General features: G+C 38.3%; 1 protein-coding gene and 1 non-coding gene across 7 annotated transcripts in view; one reads left to right on the forward strand and one right to left on the reverse strand.

Moving 5' to 3' along the window:
- Positions 1 to 22,474, reverse strand: part of MTMR2 (myotubularin related protein 2) — a 94,682-nt gene that overhangs the window by 36,800 nt on the left and 35,408 nt on the right. For 5 of the 6 annotated variants that reach the window (XM_053560191.1, XM_053560190.1, XM_053560192.1 and 2 more), the window contains one exon: positions 7,670 to 7,775. The exons of the other annotated variant lie outside the window; for it this stretch is intronic. In XM_053560191.1, the coding sequence (XP_053416166.1) occupies positions 7,670 to 7,775 (106 nt within the window). The remainder of the gene's footprint in view (positions 1 to 7,669; positions 7,776 to 22,474) is intronic. 6 annotated transcript variants of the gene reach the window in all.
- Positions 16,106 to 16,212, forward strand: LOC128566089 (U6 spliceosomal RNA). Its single transcript, XR_008374385.1, has one exon. It is a non-coding gene; the product is annotated as a U6 spliceosomal RNA (small nuclear RNA).

Genomic DNA, 22,474 nt, shown 5'->3' on the forward strand with positions numbered 1-22,474 from the left:
GCAATCCAGACCCTGTGTTTGCTGACAAACAGTGATTCTGAACAAATCTAGGGCTAATCAAACAAAAGAGAAAAAATAAGACTTAGAAAAATGATTATTTGACAAAGAAAGGGGAATGTTACCTTAAAGCTTAAAAAAAAAAGAAAAACTATAGTCTTCTGAAAATATTATAATTCCTTAAAGACATCAGAAGAAGCATGAATAAAGTACTTGGCATGCATAAAAGAAAATATGTAATATTTCCTAATTAACAGAAACAGAGAGCCACAAGGGGAGACACACTGAGGTAAGAAAAATGGTGAGATGAGGGGTGACTATAATGAAATTTTAAAATATAATGGCAGAAATAAAATCTGTACGGAATTAGTAAAGAACTGATTTTTCCAAAAACAGCATTAATGTTAAGGGCAAACATGAAAAGTGCTGTAAGAATGTGAAGGAAAAGAACAAAGATAAAATCATTAGGAAAAATAATAAAAACCAAGAAAATACTATACAAAATCAACCAACAGAGACATAGCGAGGTGCACCTCGGCAAATTTTTTGAACTACAAGAATTAAAAAACAAACTATGAGAATACAGGCAGAAAAAAAAAGAAGAGAAGTTACCTTCAAAGGAAGCAAGATCAGGTTAGCTTCAGATTTATCTATAATACCATATTCCAGAAGACAATTACAAAATGTCATCAGAGCTGGGAAGGGAAGTGGTTTCATAATGTATTTAAATAGCAATAGGAAGTCATTCTCAGATTTGCCAGGTCTCTGAAAATATAACCTAGAAGTCCTTTTTTTGAAAAAAGAAAAACAAATTACCTGAAGCTGCAATTCAGCAGAAAAGGGAGAATCAAAATTAAAATACATGACTGTGGTGTAAGGCAAAGACACAGGTTTCCTATCCTAAGTACTTGCCCCCACTCACTACCACCATGCTAACCTCTGAGTCTTAGTTTCATCATTCCTATCATTAACACTGTCTTAATATCCACCTTACAGGTATGCAACTACGATATAATGTAACCACATTATAGGTTTGCAAAATACTGTTAAAATGTAAGAAACACAGCATCCAATTTATGATGGTTCATAGTACCATATTTTTAACTTTTAACAGATTTATCTGGATATAACCCTATCATAAGTTGACAATCACAGGCCTACTTTACAGAAGCACAAACAGAAGTTTTCACTGTCTGTTACACAATAGCCTAATCACTTGGTGCTTCGTTCTTCTGCTCTAAGATACCCAGGGATTAATATTTGAGGTAGCATGTCACACAAGGAACCAGAGCAGTTTTCTCTCCCTCGCTCTCTTTGACCCTTGAACTACTAAATTCTAGATTTACCTATAGAATGGTTGCTAAAGAAAGCAACATATCTTTTCCCTTTCTTTCAATATTTATAAAGGCTGAGGAGACAGCCAGAATATCTGAGTCTGACAATTTGGGAAAATTAATAAAATAATTGAAATGTTTGCCTGAGAGAATAAAGGAGATGGCTTGAGAAATAAAAATGAAGGGAAAATTTAGGGTGTCCTCATGAAAGACTTCAAAAAAAAGGAGGGGGCAGCCAGACACTGGTGGCTCACGTCTATAATCCCAGCACTTGGGAGGCTGAGGCGGGTGGATCACCTGAGCTCACAAGTTCAAGACCAGCCTGAGCAAGAAGTGAGACCTTGTCTTTAAAAATAACCGGGTGTTGTGGTGGGTGCCTATAGTCCCAGCTACTCAGAAGGCTGAGGCAAGTGAATCTCTTGAGCCCAAGAGTTTGAGGTTGCTGTGAGGTATGATGCCATAGCACTCTACCGAGGGTGACCAGGTGAGACTCTGTCTCAAAAAAAAAGGGCAAGGATTTTGAAACATTATAAAGAAGCCTTCAGCAAGAGAGTCCATATTGTATGAGTCCAAGTATATTAAATTTTGCAACAGAAAAACTAATCTACCTCAGAACAATGGTTACTATAAGGAGTATGGACTGAGCAAGAGGCCTGAGGAAAATATCCAGGTGATAACGAGTTCTGTATATTGATAGCGATTTCTTCTAAACTCGTAGAATATACACTTTAGAAAATATGCATTCTTCTAAACTCATAGAATATACACTTAAGATTTCTGCACTTCACTAAATACAAGTTTTATATTGAAGGAAAAACTATATATGATATTTAGCTCTAGTTAATGATTTACATGCTGAAGTATTTAGTTGGAAACATATGATGTCTGCAATTTACTTTGAAATACATTACAAAGTAAGCTGGCCAAATGGGTAAAGAAAGGGATAGACAGATGATGGATGTGAGATCAAAACAGTACAGCAGAATGAAAAGTTAACGGCAGAAATTTGGTTGTGTGTTCAATTTGGTTGTGTGTTCAGTTTTATAACAAAATAGTGGAGAGGAGGTAAGCATTTTAAAAGAAGCCACTCATGTAAAAAAAACAAAATCCCTGCAGGCCTTTGATGGAGGCAGACGGCCTGGCCAAGAAGGGCACAGAACTGAACATGACAAAGATAAATAATCCAGGACGGAAATAGCAAAATCCTGGATTCGTGTGTGGTAGTAAAAATAAAGAGGGATAGGGTACGTTGGAAAAAGTGATCAAATTTGATCCTAGGCTTATAAAACAAACTGAACAACTGTGTAATATTACTTAATGATTTTATCTGAGAGGAACTGCATCTCAAGTACATAAGCAGTGGAAGAGAAATGCAGATACAATGCGGGGACAAAGTGAGGGGAAAGGAGAGAAAAAGAGAAATTCACTGCTAGAGAAAATTCTCTGGAATCCATTAAACATTTACTCTTCCTTGGCCAAAATAATGTTACCATCAGGTTGCCCAGACTGTGCCCACTCAGAGGCACTAGATCCCTGCTTGCCTCTGAGCTCTGGCCGCATTAGGAGGTAAGGCTACACAAGACAACATTTAATAGAGTATTTAATGCTTTTATCAAGAACAGTCATTGATCTGATTAAAATTTTTACTTATAAACAAAAAACTCACAAGATTCAAATTTGTAATTCTTTTTTTAATTCTTATTCTATCATCAGTTTGATTTTGCTCTCTCTGACCCTAGTTTTCTTCCATGCCCTCCGCAACAAATTATTTTCACACTGCTCAGTAATTTTCCATGTGACATGAACCTCTCTCTCCCTTCCTTCCTCTTTCTCCCTCCCGTTCTCTCTTTCTCTCTCCTTTTCTATCTACACCTCCCTCTGTCTCTCTCTTTCTCAGACACACACACACACACACACACATGCACGCACGCACAATCAATTACTATAAAGGAAATTCAGAAATCTTGATCTGGAAGTTGACAAATTTATGAGTCAATTTTTCACATGGAATGACCAGATAGTAGAAAAATAGGAAAGAATTTTTAGGAAATCTGCAAAACACTAAATAATAATCACCTGAAAGGGAAAACTTAGTATATAAAAGTTACAAACTATCCTCCCTAGTCACTTTATATACTAAAGCCCAGAAGAAACAAATAAATTTATTTTTTCATGGGATAATTCTACTAAAAAATTATTGATATCTGTTATATTTCCTTCTACTTTTTATACTCTTTATACTTACAAACCACAAAGTGGACAAATGAACCACACAAACAGAAATGATCCAGACACTGGCTTCTGGGATAAACCTTATAGGTACCCATTTGAAAGTGCATCCAAATTCAGCACAGGGAAGCCCTTTCTTTTTATGACACAGTCTTTGGCAATTTGGTTTTCAGCTGAAACCACAGTTAGCAAAAGCTGAACAACATTACATTACATCACCATCATGATTCGACTACAACAAAGAGGATGGCTATGTGAAGGACAGTGTGGGAAGCATCACCTCCTACGTGGACTGGACGGTGCCCTGCGATAAAGAAGCTGCTGAAGTCCTATCTGCCAATCCCTCATAACACAACCTTACTTGGAAATGGGGTATTGCAGATAAAATTAGTTAGGATGAGGTTATATTGGCGTAGGGTGGGCCCCTAATTCAGTGTAACTGGGGTCCTTACAAGCAGACAGCCACGTGAAGACACAGGGGAAATTCCATGTGACCATGGAAGCTGAGATTAATCTGTGCAGCTCCAATCTAAGGAACGGCAGAGATGGCCAGCTTTCACCAGCAGTGAGGAGGGAGCAGTGAGGGAATAAAGTTTTGTCGTTTTAAGCCACCAATTCGTGGTACTCTGTTACAGCAACCCTGAGAAACAAATATACCTAATATCAAGAAAAAAAATCCAAATTTTAATCTTAAAATACAAGCTGTTCATAATTGCCAAAATTTGGAAGCAACCAAAATGTCCTTTACTGGTGAATGGATTACTAAACCATGGTACATCCAGACAACGGAATATGGACTCAGTGATAAAAAGAAATAAGCTGTCAAGCCATGCGGGGGTATGAAGGAAGTTTAAAAGCAAACTGTTAATGAAAGAAGCTAATCTGAAAAGGTTGCAGACTGGATGGTTCTAAGCACCTGGCACTCCGGAAAGGGGGGAGGCATGGAGACAGAAAGGTCTGTGATTGGCAGATGTTCGTGGGACCGGAGGGACAAGTAAGTGGGCACTCGGCAATCCTGCAGCCTACCCCTGCGATGTGAGGAGTGTAATGTTAGCGAGAAGTCAGGCGAGAGCTCTTATTAGATTATTCAAGGCACTTCCACACTTGGCTGCACCCCACACACCTCCCGCTGCACTTCACAGGTGACGGCCTCAACCCGCATCAGCAGCCAAGAAGTGGGAGCACACAAACCTTGCTTTCTATTTTTCTGTCATTTAACTTTCATAATAAAAGTAAATATAATCCCTTATTATTATCAAGCCCAGTGTGGCTTCTACAACATCTCAAAAGAAAACAGAACCCCCAAAAAGAAAAATTACAGATGAAGGAAAATTGTGTGGACTGGTGACCGCTTTTTTGTCAAGGCAGCAGTGAGGCACTAAGCTTAATTTATAGGGAATTTGTACAAATTTTCAAAGGCTACAAATTGAAAAGGCATTCTATACAAAAATATGCTGCAAATTTGATGCCTATGAAGATTGTGTCCTAATGACAAAACAGTTACACTGATAAAAAAGCCTGTTTTCTCAACAAAATTTTTAAGTTACAACTCCACTATAAAAGCTAACTATGTGTAGCATATTTAATAGGAAAAAAAAATCAAAATCATTTACTGGTGAATTTATTATGCAATGTATGGAAAGTACAGCAGATATAATTTGCCCTGAAAAATAGGGGCGTAATTCTAAAATCAGTTTTTCTCACCAGACTACAGCCAGGAGAATTTCAGAAACTGGAAAATCTATCAAAAGAAGTTTGGAGAATAAAGCTGCTAATTTTAAATTTTATGCTTTGGCGATGGACAGCACTGATGCTACAAATACGGCTCAACTTGCCAGTTTTAGAGATATTGATGACGAATATAATGTCACTGAAAAATGGCTTCTTTTGTGCCATTAAAAGACAACTAAATCAAGAGATTTATATGAAGCAGTAAAAAATATGTCAAAGCAATTATCTTTGTCCACTGTCAACACATCTGGTATGGTTACTGATGGTACCCCCAGCAACGGTAGGTGAAAGGGAGGGACTTATAAAATTAATAGAAAACAAAGCAATTTCCACTCAAAACTCAGATTTGATGAAGTATTGTTTCATATAGGACATGAAAAAAATGTATGTGCAAACCTTTAAAAATAGATTATATCATCCAATCATTGAGAATGTGAATTCCACAAAGAATAAGGAATCATCACCAATTCTGTGTAGTGGCATCATACTTACAGCGGCATGTGCATGCAATGGCATCATACAAGCAGTGGTGTGAACATGCACTGGCATCATACATGTACTTGTGTGAACGCAGTGGCCCGTAAGTGCAGTGGCATGTAAAGGTAGTGGCAGCAAGTACAGTGGAGTCACACATGCAGTGGTATTACACATGTACTGGTGTGTAAATGCAGTGGCATCATACGTGCAGTGGTGTATAAGTGCAGTAGCATCATATATGCAGTGACATGTATATACAGGAGTGTATAAATGCAGTGGTGTGTACGCACAGTGGCATCACAGATGTAGTGGTATGTAAATGCAGTTTCATAAATGCACTGGCGTGTCAATGATGTGCTGTGATACATACACTTGCATGAAAATGTGGTGTTTACATGCAGTGGCACAATACGTTGTGATATATAAATGCTGTTTCACTGATGCACTGGCGTGTCAATGATGTGGTGTGATACATGCAGTGGAATCCTAAATGCAGTGACATGTAAATGCAGTAGTGTGTGCATGTAGTGTTATGCATGTGCTGATGTGTGAATGCAGTAGCATGAAAGTGCAGTGGTGGGCACAAGCACTGGCATGTAGATGCAGTGGTGTCCTGCATGCAGTGGGCAGAAATGCAGTGACATGTATATGCAGTGGCATCAGACATGCTCTAGCGTGTGCATGTACTGACATGTAAATGCAGCGGTATCATACATGCAGTGGCTGTAAATGTGTGTGCAGTGGCATGTAAATTTAGCAGCATCATACATGTCATGGCTGTGAATGCAGTGACTTGTACATGCAGTGGCATGCAAATTCAGCAGCATTTGCATGCAGTGCTATCATATATGCAGTGGCATGTAAATGTGGTGGCACCATACTTGCAGTGGCGTGTACGTGCACTGGCATATAACCGCAATGGTGTGTGAATGTAGTAGTATCATAAATGTAGTGGCTGTAAATGCAGTTGTGTGCGTGCAGTGGCATGTAAATTTAGCAGTGTCATACATGCAGTGGCATGTAAGCAGCCATTTGATAGGAGAAATGATCATAGATGCTCTCTACCACATGAAAATGTTACCAGGAGACAACATGCCCTCACAGACGCAAGATATGCCAGGGTCTTGGACTTGATCTTGGACTTCCCAGCTTCCAGAAAAATAAAAAAATAAATGTCTACTGTTTAAAGAAAAAAAGACTATAAAGTAAGGTTAAAGGGTTAGCACCACACAGGAGATTCCTTTTCTCCATCATTTAAAGGCAAGGGTTTATAGAAAAGCAGATGAATCCAGAAATGTACAAAGTGCTACAGGATATTGGTGATGTGATTAATTTCACAGAAACAAGACCCTTAATAAATACTTAACAAACTATAATGAGATGTGTAGGAACTATCACCCGGGGTTTAAGTCACTTAGCTCTCAAACCGGACTGCATGGGCTGGAATACTGGCAGCAGAATTTATTAGCTATGAGACCTTGAACATGTTACTTAATTTCTATGAGTTATTATCATCTGTCGAATGGTGACAGAATTGGTGCAGTTTTATAAGAGATAATTCATGCACAGCCTTCAGAATAATCATCGGCACATAGTAAGCACTCATAAATGTTAATTATTATTGGCCATTATTATGGAAGTAATCACGAAAACTTTTCATACCAGAAAGAAATTCATTATGTATTTTTGGCAAAGAACTTAAAGTCATCAACCTTAGAGATAAATTATGCACTTTTCTTTTACAAATAAGGAAGCATTCCAAATGTGCTGGCCTGTTCTGGAATATTTTATAGATTGGATCTATGAAAACATTCTGTCAGTATCTCCTGCTTAATTAAAGGTACTGGCCGCCAATACCTAACAGAAAGTACTTCATCAGAACTTTAAAACAGTATACATACCCTCAAATCAGGAGAAAAGTTTTCTGCAGAAGTCGAAATGGAATCTGATGATACAACAGAAGCTGATTTTGTATGCACTGAATTCTCTGAATGAGAAGTGGAGGCACTACAAAATAAAAAAGTACAGTATAGTGTGTTTGAAAAATGAAGGCTTTAAAGACCAATTTCAGACACTGTATTTAATATAACTCCATTATTTATTAAAGCTTTCATTGGCATCTAGTGTCATCTCTTTGCCTATTTAATCTTATCTCTAAATATTGCTCAAGTATAAATTTTCTATTCCTGCAGTGGGTGGGGTCAAGTATTCTTACCACTTAGGCTCCCTCTGGACAGACTTTCCATGAATTCATGAAGACATTCCAGGCTAATTCCTCTTTCTTATCTATCCATGCATCCATTTATCCAAAGGACATTCACTGAGTGGTCCAATGTACAAAACAACTATACCAGACACTAGGATTTGGAGATACATGTAACACAGTCCTCATGTTCATGATACTCACAAGCTTATGGCAAAAATGGATAAGTAAACAAATGGTGCAATATGATACTGACTCTACACGTGTGCACGCGCACACACACACATAGCTTTGGGAGAAAAGAAAAGAAAAGGAAGAAGCTACCTCTGGCCAGGAAGTCTTCAAGGAAGACTTCACAGAGAAGATGCTATTTAAAATGAGTCTAGAAGGCAGGTGACAAAAAGGTAAGCAAATCCCAAACAAACAAAAGGCACTGCAAAGATAGGAAGTTTCAAGACACAGGGAGCACCTGATACACTACAAAGAGTTTAAAACAGCCAGATGCGCATAAGAGCAACAGATGACAAGGGAGAGACAGGCCATCTGTGGTACCTCACAGCTTCCCAGGGCATCAAACCCCACTTGAACCAGCCTGACTTAAATATCTACTTCATCCATTAAACTAAGGTACTGCACTCTACAGTTACTTTTATTTTCTTGAATTCCTATAAAACTTTTGCTACCTGATCACATATTTTCATTGCTTGATTTCAAGTAGGTACATTTTGTCTCACTACCCAAACTTTAACTGCCCCAAGAACAAGAATTGTTTTTATTTGTTTTTATTTTCCAAAGATCTACTTTGATGTCTGTGAATATTGTCAACATCTATTATGTTTGTTAAATTAAAAAATATACTAACAATATGCCAAAAAATGAATGACTGATATAATTTCTTTTTTATCAGTAAAAGAAAATTAAAATTATTTCGGGTAAAAAAAAAAAAAAAACAATGGTAGAAAAACCTCAAACACTTTAAACTGAACCTAAAGTTCAGATTTCAAAAATACATTTTTCTAAAGCTCCATGCCAAACATATTTGGTCTCCTTTATACCAAAAGTCAACATTTTTTATTAGATTTTAAGGAAATGCTTCATGCTAGGTTGATAATAAATTTTAAGAACAACATTTTGGTTTTATGCCCAACAAACCTATAACGTATACAAAAGAGCAAGGACTTGTACTATCTAGTTTTATAATGTAAAGAAAGAAAAATAAATATGCTGATAATGCTTTTCTTTCCTTGTAGCTAACTTCTGATTGATGAAATGCCATCTGTAATAAAATAACAGGCAAAATAACCAAACTTAGGCACACTACTTAAATACTGTTAGTTTCCCACTCCACATTGTTCCCCCTTTGTCCCTAACTTTAATCAGGAGCAGTCTGTGCCCAGCCCAAGATGACAGGCTTGCTTTTGTTTTTCTTGTGGCTAGTCAGTGAGATTTAGTGGGAAGTCTGCTAATGGTTAGTTAGAGAAACCTGTTCTTCATACAGGGGAGCAGAAACCACAGTGCAGTCCTTGTCCTTTCTTACTTTCCCTAGACCAGCAGTTCTCAACCTGTGGGTCGCAACCCCCTTGTAACAATGAAAATACACTGCGGCATTAGGAAGGTTGAGAACCACTGCCCTAGACTGAAAAGGAATGTAAAGTTTGGAAATAACAGTAGCCATCTTATAAACAAAAGTAACACACTGGACTGCTAAGAACAGGGAGTCAAATCAGATAAAAACAGGTCCTTGAAGCATCATTGGACCAACAATTTTTACCTGTGGAATTCTTGTTATGTAAAATAAGTGGCTGACACAGGTACACACCCCTGTTGTCCCAGCTAATCAGGAGGAACTGGTGAGAGGATTACTTGAACCCAGCAATTCAAGAACAGCATGGGCAATACAATGAGACCCCATCTCAAAATAAAAATAAAATAAATACTGTATAAATGAAAATTAAATGAACTTCAATTTTTAAAACCACTGTAGTAGAGTTTTCTATTCTATACAAACATGATTCTAACTGACAGAGCAATTAATACCTGATAAATTGTATTTGGAGCAAGTTCAAATGTACAATGCTACTTTACGCACAAATGACCTTCTGGGAGAAAAGAGAAAACTCTTCAAGACAATAAAACATGATTTGAAATTATGGGGAGTGTATTATCTAGAAAAATATTGTCAGAACGAATACTACAGCATGTTACACCAAGAAACTAAATGACTCTTTAGAACCAAACTATAAAGTAAATAAATCTAAGAGAAATAAAATAACAAACGAATCCAGGTACTGCAACTAATACCTACTTTGCAACCTCAGATTCAAAAAAACAGTCTTTCAAGCAAAAGTGTGGTAAATAGCCTTTAATTATTAACTTCTCTTTTCTGACACACATAAACACTGGTAGGTATTATGATCCATAATGTTATATTTGAATAAGCACTAATGTATATTTTAGCATAACCAGTCTACAAAAAAAATTTAACTCCAAGAAAACCATGAGGAGCTGGAGGGGGTATAGGAATAGGGATATATCATAGCACTGTTGTGATTATGGCAGAAACACCACACACACACGCATACACACACACACACAAATACACACACATATACATGCACGCATACATACACACACACACCCTCAGAAATGTTAAACATTCTCCTGGTATCAAACTGAAGTGCTGCCCTTCGAGGCTGCTCAGGCAGGCTGGAATGCAGAGCCCCACTTTCTGTAGTTGTTTTTTTCTTCTGTCTTACTGGCTCTGTTCATGCTTCTGATCACCATGGCTACTGGTATAACACACTATAATTTCCACTGCTTTTTTTTCCATTTCTCCCTTGCTCATCTTGAAGTCAAGCTCTCTACATTTACCTTTTATGAACTGTTCCACAAACAAGCTCTGTATTTCCCGAAATTCAAGCCCTTGCTTCATGCCATTCCAAAATAGAATGCTCCTTTGCCCCAATCTATTTATTAACATTTACTTACCCTCTAAGACCCAGTTAAAAAACTAGCTTCTCTAGAAGTCATCCTTAGGTCTTCAAGCTGGAGCTAAATACTCAATCTTCTACACTTCCCTTGACTGTCAATAACTGCACTTAATGCTTTAGCTACAAGATCACCTTTTTAAACTATAAACGGTGAGAGAATAAGAATCTTGCAATTGGCAAGGCATTTGAACTTGGAGCAAAGACAGCAATCTATTAACCTCATTAAGTAACCGATTCCACTTTGGTCCTCAGATTTCCTAGGACCCCAAGTTTCCCTACAGTCGATCCAAACATTACTGTTGTCCTGTCAACGAAGCTCCTCTTCATCATTCCAGACCTTCTAGATAACTCATGGTGCCATGTGCTTCCTCTACCCACTTTCTCTGTCCAGGTCTTTCTTCAACTGCTAACTCTCTTTCCAACCTTTATACTGAAATTTTTATTCCACAATGAATAATCACTACTACCCACCCACCTCCAAATATTTAACAGAATTCTCCCCTCAACTGACATTCCTCCCAGGAATCCACTTCCCTGTAGCCTTTCACAGAGAAGACTCTTTACTTCGGGGCTAACAAAGCCCAAAAATGAAATGAGCATTTTCTCATGTCAACTGGCAAGCCCCCACTACCATCAGTTCCCACCTTTATATAAAGGCCTTCTTCCTCTGAGGCCACAGCTCTTCAGCACACAGCCTCCATGTTGCCATCACCCCCTCCTGTTAACCTCTCCTCCTCACTCCCTAAGGGTTTTGTCATCTGGCTCACTTTCTTCACCAACATTCCTTTCTACTCCAGACTGCTATCATCATGGGAATTTTATTGTCCATAAGGGTATACTATTGACAACCTAGCTCAAAATTCCTCAAATTCTACATCCCTTATCCACCTTCACACTTGGGTATTGGGCATCAGTCATCACACCCTGGACTTACCATTTCAGAGAATTACTCTGCCTCTCTAATCTTAAACTCAAGGCTATTAATCTCTAATCAGGTGCTCACCCTTCCCATATATCTCACTTTCTTAACTTGCTCTTCACCCAATCTTCAGCTGAGGGAAGATAAGCAATCTCCATGGTTCACTGGCCTTCCTGACTGGCTCTCCCTGCTCCACTTCCCTTCCTAACTCACAGTGCCCTTAGATCCTTATCAATTTGTCATAGCTGCCCTGCTAATTTCTAAATATAGAGCAATACAACCACCCACCTTCTCCAGTACTAAAGCTACTAGCAAAGGACATCTTCCAATTAGGCCCACTGAAGACTCAAGGTTAGAAGCATCAGCTGTGCCCATCACAGTGCAGTGACATATCCATTTCCAAATGACTGTTTTAGATTATAACCATCTTTTCCTCAAACCTATCACATCCAACCAGTCTTGAAAGTCCCAGATGCCTTCTCCATCCTAAGTTTCACTTTTTTTTTTAAACAGACAAGATCTTGCTCTGTCACCCTCGCTGGAGTTCAGTGGTGCAATCAGGGCTCACTGGAACCTCAAACTCCTGAGCTCAAGTCATCCTTCCTCGTCAGCCTCCTGAGTAGCTGCGACTACCAGCGCCACCATGCCTAGATAATACTTTACTTTTTTAGTAGTGCCGGGTCTCACTATGCTGCTCAGGGTGGTCTGCGTGAAGTGATCCACCCACCTCAGACTCCCAAAGCTCTGGGAGTACAAGCATGAGCTGCACGCCAGGTCAGGTCTGTTTTAACTGTCACTTCCCGGACTGCTGCATTTGTCATTTTTCTTCTACTAATCCAAGTATTATCCCAAACCAATACCGAACTGATCTATCAAACACAGAGACCTGATCGTATCACTCTCCAGCTTAAATCTTCGCTGATTTCCTCACTGCCTATGGAGTCAAGCCCAAACTTTACCATAATATTCGTAGTTTTCCACGATCTGTCCCTGTTCTATATATCCCGCTGTTGCTCTCCCTCATCAGGAGCCACTGGAAATGGCTTGCAGATTCCCTGAGTTCTCCAGCCATTTCAGGCCTCTATACTTCTGACAACCATGCTGTAATGTCTTCATAGCCTTCCTCACTCTCCCTCTTATCTGTCTTGGAGTCATAACCACTTCTCCCTTTACCGTACACTCCACAGATTTCTATCATGACACCTGTAACATTATATTGCATTTATTCATCTTCAAGCTCCTTTCCTCACATTTCTGTTTTTACTTACTATTCCAAGATGCTTTCTCTACCACCAAAGATTGTTTCCCCATGGTCTCACAATAAAATATGTAAGGTGTTCAAAAAAGTATACCTGGTGCATGTAGCTATTACTATTGATGACAACTGAGTGTTACTAGACACATTACCTCCCCAACTTAGATTAGCTAAATAAAATGATAATAGCATAGGATGGGAGGCAAGAACTATAATTAGTGACCTAATGTTTATAAAATAAGAAATTATGCCTCTTGGCATAGGACAATATTATGTTACAAATCTTATAAAAGTAAATATTACTCCCACTATGGAAGAATATATCTTGGAAATGTCGATACAGTTTCAAAATGAATCTGTCATAAAAAAAATGAAAGTTATCTCATTTAAAGTTGGCATTTAGGATTCCTGAGATTAGGAATGAAAAAAGTTTCTCTTGAAATTTGGAAGTAAAAGCACTCCAATTTGAAATGGATAGCTTGAAATTATTTTCTTTCTATTTAAAGAACGCTGTAAAGTTCTAAAAATAAGTACAAAAAAGGACAAGGTTGTCTAAGGAAAGAGGGTACAGAATTAGGTCATGAATAATTGCCTTTCTGTGAAAAAAAAAAAAAAAAAAACGTAAGTAGAATGAGTGTTCATTTTGCCCCTTACTTTACCACAGAACTACATTTCCCAAAACTGTTCAGTCCAACTTGACAGATACTCCAACAAACAAGATAATTTCCATGAAGAAACAGTTTATATCTTTCTTTCTTTCTCTCTTTTCTTCACACTAAATGTGACTTTTCCTTCCCATTTTCACATCTGATTCTTCCCTCACTAGCATAATAATCATTGGATAAGTATAGCCAAAACCAGCTCATACCCACATTCACTCAGAAACATCAATCTCAGACCTTTTAAATATATTATATTCAAATTTATGGTAACTTTTTTCAAGGATCATTCCAACAATTCCTTAGCACTTGCATTTATTATGATGAAAATGCTTGTACTAGCACCCAATGGCCCCAGAGAGAATTAAATTAAATCTCTCTGTGTAATCACAGCTTTTAGAGAGTGTTAAGTATCTCCCCTAATGAATCCCCATACCTAATTCTAGTTCAAGCTCACCTTTCACGTGAGATAGGCAAACCCATCCCCTACCACTGGCCCTGAGAATCAGACTCCTCTTAACTTTCTACTTTGAATGTCTTGTAATTTAGCCTCCAAATGCTCTTCCCTGCTAATTGAGGTTTTCAACATCTAAAACCTCTATTGAAGGTTTATTTTTTCACAAAAAAAGATCCTAAGTTATTCTTACTAATTCCTTCCAATGAATCTAGTCTTTCCAATAAGCTCCACATTTTTTTAGCTCTGCATTTCTATTCAGTTAGTTATGTTTTGTATTAATTAATTATTTAGTGTATATAAATTTTAACAATTACCAAGCCCTTTCTATATACAAAACACTGGGTTATGGAAGGGCCTCTGCACTTGAGATTTCTGCCCAATAGAGACACTGGATCACATAAGCACATGGATTACACTATGAGAGATATAAACAAGGGCCAGGAGGAAAAAACCAAGGAAATGGTAACAATCACAAGAGGAAGTCAAGAACATATTAAGTTTAACCACTTGAAATTGCTATTTTTATAGGTCAAACAGTTAAATACCAACTATTTCAGACAGCCCAATATGATAAAATGAAGAATACAGAAAAAATCGAGCTTGGGCCTTGAAGAAAAGTGAGGCTCAGATCAAGACAAATCAGAAGCACACACACGCTAAAAGGAAAAAAATATTACAGAGCTTGAGTATAATGCATATTTTGTGAATAATAAGTAATTTACTTAAACTGCACAGAGAAAAGGCTAAAAAGGTAATCTCAGGAATCTTAAACGCCAACTGTAAAAAACTGGCTAGCAAAAGGCAAGGGGCATGCAATGAGGGAGCCCTTCACACACACCACCGCGACTGCAAGAAAATGACACACACAAGTGTTGGCAAAGACGTTTGGTAATTATAACACTCCTACTTTGCTGGTGGGAATATTAAACAGTACAACACTTAGGAAAATAACCTGGCACTTTCTTAAAGGGTGAAATACAGAGTCATTATGACCCAGCAATTGTACCCCAGATATATACGCAACAGAAATGAAAATATATTTCCAAAAAATATAGCCCTTATGAATGAACCTAACTACGTAGACGACTGCTCATAGCAGCACTGTTCGAACATGCAAAAAGTAGGAACATCCTATGTCATTTCCCGGCTTGAAATCCTTCAGGGTGCCCTCCTGCTGTCAGGATCAAGACAATGCTTTATCTATCTGCCCAGCTGGAGTCGCTACCTGGTCTGACCCCTGCCTCATCCTCCAGCTTCCTCTTGGGTATCTCTCTCCCCTGGTTCTCTCCAAACCAACTACACTGGACTTCTTTGAGATACCTGAATAAGTTGGCCCTCTGCAGAGAGCACGGTTTTCCCAAACTCCTTCTCAACTTTAATTCTCAACTGAAACATCACCCTCTTAAGAAAATCTAACTGGATGCCCCACACAAAACTAGTACCCTGGTAGTGTTTTTGTGCTTTTCTTTCTTTCCACTTACCACACAGTTTTTGTTATGTATCTTGGTAAATAAATGTTTGGTTAATGTCTATGTCCTCTAAGACTTCAGACTTCAAGGAGGAGACCGGTTGGGTGTGGTGGCTCATGCCTGTAATCCTAGCACCATGGGAGACCGAGGTGGGTGGATCACCTGAGCTCAGGAGTTTGAGACCAGCCTGACCAGCCTTTTTATTTAAAAAAAAAAAAAAAAATAGCCAGGAGTTGTGGCAGGCACCTGTAGTCCCAGCTACCTGGGATGCTGAGGCAAGAGAATCACTTAAGCCCAAGAGTTTGAGGTTACTGTGAGCTGTGATGTCACAGCACTCTACAGAAGGTGACACAGTGAGACTCACTCTCAAAGAAAAAAAAAAAAGGTGCTCACTTTGGCAGCACATATACTAAAATTGAAACGATACAGAGAAGATTAGCATGGCCCCTGCGCAAGGATGACACACAAATTCGTGAAGCGTTCCATATTTAAAAAAAAAAAAAAGAAGGAAGAGATCATGTCAGTTTTGTTCACATTCTATCATGGCACCTGGCATAGAGTAGACAATTAAAATAACTTAATGAATGAAAGAATGAACAAGAATGAGTGGTCAAAAGATTGAATTGTTCTAATCAAATTCATCAGAGGCCACGACCAGAACATACAAGATAAAATGAAAACAAGGACAGAAAGCCTAGTTTTCCTTCCAGAATTACTGTGTGCAATATATCATGTCCCATTCCCACTAAAAAACTTCCCAGAACACTGAGACAAACATGTCTTCAAAGAATGACAATCTTCAAACAACTGTTGATAACTGGTTTTGACTATGTTATTTCTACTGGGATTGTTAAAGAAGTAGTAGTTGGAAATTGAGAAACCAGAATTTTTTGTCCTATCTAGCTAACAGCAATATCCTTGACTGAGTCACTTAATCCCCATTCCTCATCACACTTGCTCTTTGTGCAAAAGTACCAATTCGACTACATTGGTGGTTCTTAACTTTTTTGGTGGTCACAGACATCTTTGAGAATCTCAGGAAAGTCATCCCTGGAATTGTTCACAATGTCAGAGACTAAGGTTAAGAACTTTGCCTCCATGATCCCTTTTAGTTCTAACGTAGCCTAGGGTTTCTGAGATGAGTATTCTAACTTTTGCAACATTTACACAATACCTAGATAAATATTTAAAAAATTACATTGAGTTCTCTGTGGATTCTGGTTACTAAACCTTTGTCAGAGACATAACTTGCAAAAATCTTCTCCCATTCTGAGGGCTGTCTGCTTGCTTTACTTACTGTGTTCTTGGCTGTGCAGAAGCTTTTTAGTTTGATCAGGTCCCAGTAGTATATTTTTGAAGCTGCTTCAATTGCCCAGGGGTTCCTCCTCATAAAATACTCGCCCAGACCGATTTCTTCAAGGGTTTTCCCTGCACTCTTTTCTAGTATTTTTATAGTTTCATGTCTTAAGTTTAAATCTTTAATCCAGTGAGAGTCTGTCTTAGTTAATGGTGAAAGGTGTGGGTCCAGTTTCAGTCTTCTACAGGTTGCCAGCCAGTTCATCCAGCACCATTTGTTAAATAGGGAATCTTTTCCCCACTGAATGTTTTTAATTGGCTTGTCAGAGATTAAATAATGGTAAGTAGCTGGATTCATCTCTTGATTCTCTATTCTGTTCCAGACATCTACTTCTCTGTTTTTGTGCCAGTACCATGCTGTTTTGATCACTATCGATTTATAGTATAGTCTGAGGTCTGGTAGCATGATTTCCGCCTGCTTTGTTTTCATTTGTGAGTAATGTCTTAGCTATTCGAGGTTTTTTCTGATTCCATATAAAACAAAGTATTATTTTTTCAAGATCTTTAAAGTATGACAGTGGAGCTTTAATAGGGATTCCAAAAAAATAACAAGTGATCCCATCGCAGGCTGGGCAAGGGACTTGAAGAGAAACTTCTCTGAAGAAGACAGGCGCATGGCCTACAGACATATGAAAAAATGCTCATCATCTTTAATCATCAGAGAAATGCAAATCAAAACTACTTTGAGATATCATCTAACTCCAGTAAGATTAGCCCATATCATAAAATCCCAAGACCAGAGATGTTGGCGTGGATGTGGAGAAAAGAGAACACTTCTACACTGCTGGTGGGAATGCATATTAATACATTCCTTTGGAAAGATGTTTGGAGAAAACTTAGAGATCTAAAAATAGATCTGCCATTCAATCCTATAATTCCTCTACTAGTCATATACCCAGAAAACCAAAAATCACATCATAACAAAGATATTTGTACCAGAATGTTTATTGCAGCCTAATTCATAATTGCTAAGTCATGGAAAAAGCCCAAGTGCCCATCGATCCACGAATGGATTAATACATTGTGGTGTATGTACACCATGGAATATTATGCAGCCTTAAAGAAAGATGGAGACTTTACCTCTTTCATGTTTACATGGATGGAGCTGGAACATATTCTTTGCAGTAAAGTATCTCAAGAATGGAAGAAAAAGTATCCAATGTACTCAGCTCTAATTTATGGCTTTCACATGAAAGCTATAATCCAGTTATAACCTGGAGGGAGGGGGGAGGGGGGCGGAGGGATGGTTATTGGTGGGATTACACCTGCGGTGCATCTTACAAGGGTATATGTGAAACTTAGTAAATGTAGAATGTAAATGTCTTAACACAATAACTAAGAAAATGCCAGGAATGCTATGTTAACCAGTGTGACGAAAATATGTCAAACGGTCTATAAAACCAGTGTATGGTGCCCCATAATTGCATTAATGTACACAGCTATGATTTAATAAAAAATAAATAAATAAATAAATAAACAAAATTACATTGATATACACACATATGTGCTAAAATAGCTTCATATTTGAAATAGTTTTAAAATACTGTAATTATGTAATCAAGCCTTAGTCTCAAATATCAAGACACATGAGACTAAATAGAATCAATCCAATATTGTGTTTCTTACAATAAAGTCTTTAAGAGAATATTTATGGATAATGGAGTCAAAGGAAAACTAAACACAACAAACAACATTTACTTTAGGAGCTCTGGACTATCACTGTATAAATTCAACATCCTTGCTTACAGATAAATAGAAATGACATTCTATCAAGAGTTATACGTTACTCTCTTTAAATATTTTCCTTATTTATATTAAGTGATTTTACCAGAAACTGAAGCTATCTTTAAAAATATATTTGAAAACATGATTTATCTAAGTAGTGATTCTGTTTCAAATGTCTTACATTTCAAAATATACCTGCAATAATTTTGGAGAGATCCCTTAACAATTTGTACATAGTTGGCTCAGTAACTTTTCTCTCTAAATAAATATTTTTATCAGACTGAACTAGAACAGACAAATATAACCTCAATTGACTCCACGACATCAACCTTGCTGGTGCCTGGGGTCCTGTTTACCAGGCGTCTTGCTGTGTGACTCACACACTCACTCTCGCCCCTGTGATCCTGCACTCTGGAGCTGGGTCCTAGCATCAGTGGCATGACTCATTTGGAGTACTTGTCTGCCAAAGTGAAAAAATGGAAAGTTGGAGTGAGTTGGAGTGATCTTGCACTTTCATGTCTGACAGCACACTCATTTTTCTTTCAAATGCCACATGCGGTTTTCCTTCAAAAGTCTCTTTCCAAATCTGCACACCATATTCCATCTCTTTTTTGTTTTTGGGGGGGTATTTTTGCAGTTTTGGCCGGGGCCTGGCTTGAACCCACCACCCCCTGGTATATGGAGTCGGCACCCTACTCCTTGAGCCACAGGCGCCGCCCCATATTCCATCTCTTAAAGAGTTCAGCCACCTTCCACATTTTTGCAAATTCTCTCTCCTTGCTGCCTCCATTTTCTCAGTATCTACTCACTGCATAATCCCTTACAGTCTTCTTCTGCCTCTACCAATCAATCCTGTAAAATGTCTCTTTCTGTAATTATTAATGACCTGCTTACAAAAAAATAAAAGTCTTTTCTCACTTAGGATTCTATAAATTCTCATCTCCCTATTATCGCTGTTATCCCATCCCTCAGTTTAACCAATACTTTTTTGGGTACCTATATATGCAAGATAAAACCATTCTAGGAAGCCATAGAGATACAGACATAAGTATGACCAAGTGGCGTGGTGCCTTTGGTGGGCTTTCTCTACAACGTACTTAACACAGTACACAAGAAAAATGCAATACAAGATAGAATGTGACAAATGTATGACAGAAAGAAAACCAAAGCACTTGGAGGTTTAGAGACTGAGAAGCTCACTAGACAACTTTAACGTAGGACAGTGTTTATCAATCTTTTTTATCTCATAGCACAGTTGAACCTACAGTTAAACTTCTGTGGCACACTTAAATTATGTGGGTCAAAAAAAAGAGTTAAAAAATATACTTACTGTGCTCTAAAAGTCTTTCAAAAACAATTGAATTAATAACTTTAAAATTTTTCACAGCACATCTAAGATCCTCCTACAGTGCACCAATGTGCCACTGCACACCGGTTGAAAATCACTGATGTGAAGGCTCAGGAGAGTGTTTCACAAAAGAGGTAGCATTTGAGACTAGCTAGAAGAAAAGGAGGTTCAACATCTTCTCAACAACTTCACTACGCAAAGGAATGGCATGAAAAAGAATAAAGTGGGAAATTCAAGGCATGTTAAAGCTACTGTAAGAGGTAGAGCACTTTGGTTAGGATGTAGGATGTTTATAAAGCATAGCAGACAGGAGCCTGGACAGGTAGATCTGGGTTAGGGTAGGAAATCCTGAATATGGAGCTGACACTTAGTCATGTAATAGTGAGAAGCACTGACGTTTCTGTGGTTTAGGAAGACAGTTTTAACAATAGGTCAAAGAATGGATTATGAGAGTAGGAAAATCTGTAGAAGACCATTAGGAGACTTCCTCAAGCCAGAAGTACTGAAGGCCTAAACTAGCAGTCAGAATGAAGTAAGAGTGAACACAAGGACACTGTGGGAAAAGAACTAATAGAACGAGGCAACTGACTTGACACAATGAACCAGAAAGAAGAGTCAACACATGAGCACACGGCTTGCTGACTGAGACAGGAGTGTGCAAATTAGGCAATAAAGAAGAAAAGTATGTCACTTGGGGAGCTGCTGATCCCTGCCTCAGGATCTTTAAGACTGACATAGCAGCAGGGCACCCGTAGGGAATGGGCATCAGCAGAGTCCACACCAGGCTGAGAGAGTTTAGATTCCGCTTGACATACATCTGTTCCTTCATTCAGTCATTGGTGCATTCAGGCAAAGCTGAGTCCCTGCTCACTTAAAGTTCGATGAGTGCATTATGAAGACTCATGTGATACCACAGTATTAGATGGGACTCCTGAATTTCAGTCTCATGGTAGAGGTAGACTCTTGCGTTAGTCTATTCTGCGTGGCTGTACAACAAATGCCTGAGGCTGGGTAATTCATAAAGAGAAGAGGTTTATTTGGCTCATGGTTCGGTAGGCTATATAAGAAGCATCCAGAACCTGCTTCTGGTGAGGGTTTCAGGGAGCTTCCAATCCAGGTGGAAGGTGAAGAAAAAGCAGGCGGCATCAGTAGGAGGAGGCAGCATCAGGCTCTTTTGAACAATCAGCTATCATATGAATAAAGTGAGAACTCACTATGGTAAGGAAGGCACCAAAACCAGGCCATTCGTGAGTGATCTGCCCTCATGACCAAACACCTCCCACTCACCCCACATCCAACACTGGGGACAGAATTTCAACATGAGATGGAGGGGGCAAGTATCCAAACTATATAAACTCCCATGAAACTATCTATGAATCTGATTATATAATGCTGTAAGAATGGTTAAAAACATTACAGGAACATGGAGAAGGAAGGGACTAAATGGGACTAGGAAAGGCTGAGGCAGGCTTGAAAAATGTGTCATTTCTGCTGAACATTGGCCTGTTAGTAGTACTTGATGGTAAAATATGAGAGTAAAAACATTACAGAGAGAAAACAGCATAAATAAATAAATCATTTGGGGAAACCTCTGTAATTAGGCTTTGTGGATCACAGCAGGGGTGAAGGCAAGAAAGAGCAGGGCTGTGTTCTTTGAAGAAAACTGGATACCGGCTAGAGTTCAGGTTATGTTCTGAAGACACTGGAATGCCATCACACAGCTCTGAGCAGAGGCATAAAATATTAGTTTTATGTGCAGAGTTATGGAGCAATGATGACGAGGAAAATTCTACAGGAAGTTAGATTACTTAGTAGCTCACTGTGTTATGCATTTAGGGTACACAGTACACAACTGAAATAAGCAACATAATGACAATGACAGGAAATACAGACGAGAGAACAGGTTTGAACAGGACATGGTATGTGAAAATACTGCAAAAGATTTTGATGTCATTGAATTAGAGGTTCTTGCAAAATATCCATGTAGAAATATTCATTAAGCAAGCCAAAATACAGTTTGAACATTCCCTGGAGAGGTTACAGCTAAATGACAACTAAATCACATCTATAAAATTATGTAGCCCAGGCACAAGATCTAAAGCAAAAAAAAATTGAGATAGAATACAACCAGATCCATCTGCATAGAAACTGGAAGTAGAAGTGTTGGGGGGAAAAAATGATTGGCGAGATGGAAGAATCAAGAGAGAAGTTTAGCGAAAGCCAGAACAAGTGCTTCAAAATAAGTAGTGATTATCTAATAATCATTATCTAATACTACAGAGTAATCAAGGAAAATGAGAGAAAAATCTGTTGCACTGATTAATA

Source organism: Nycticebus coucang, chromosome 14, assembly GCF_027406575.1.
Source record: "Nycticebus coucang isolate mNycCou1 chromosome 14, mNycCou1.pri, whole genome shotgun sequence".
Lineage (NCBI taxonomy): Eukaryota > Metazoa > Chordata > Mammalia > Primates > Lorisidae > Nycticebus > Nycticebus coucang.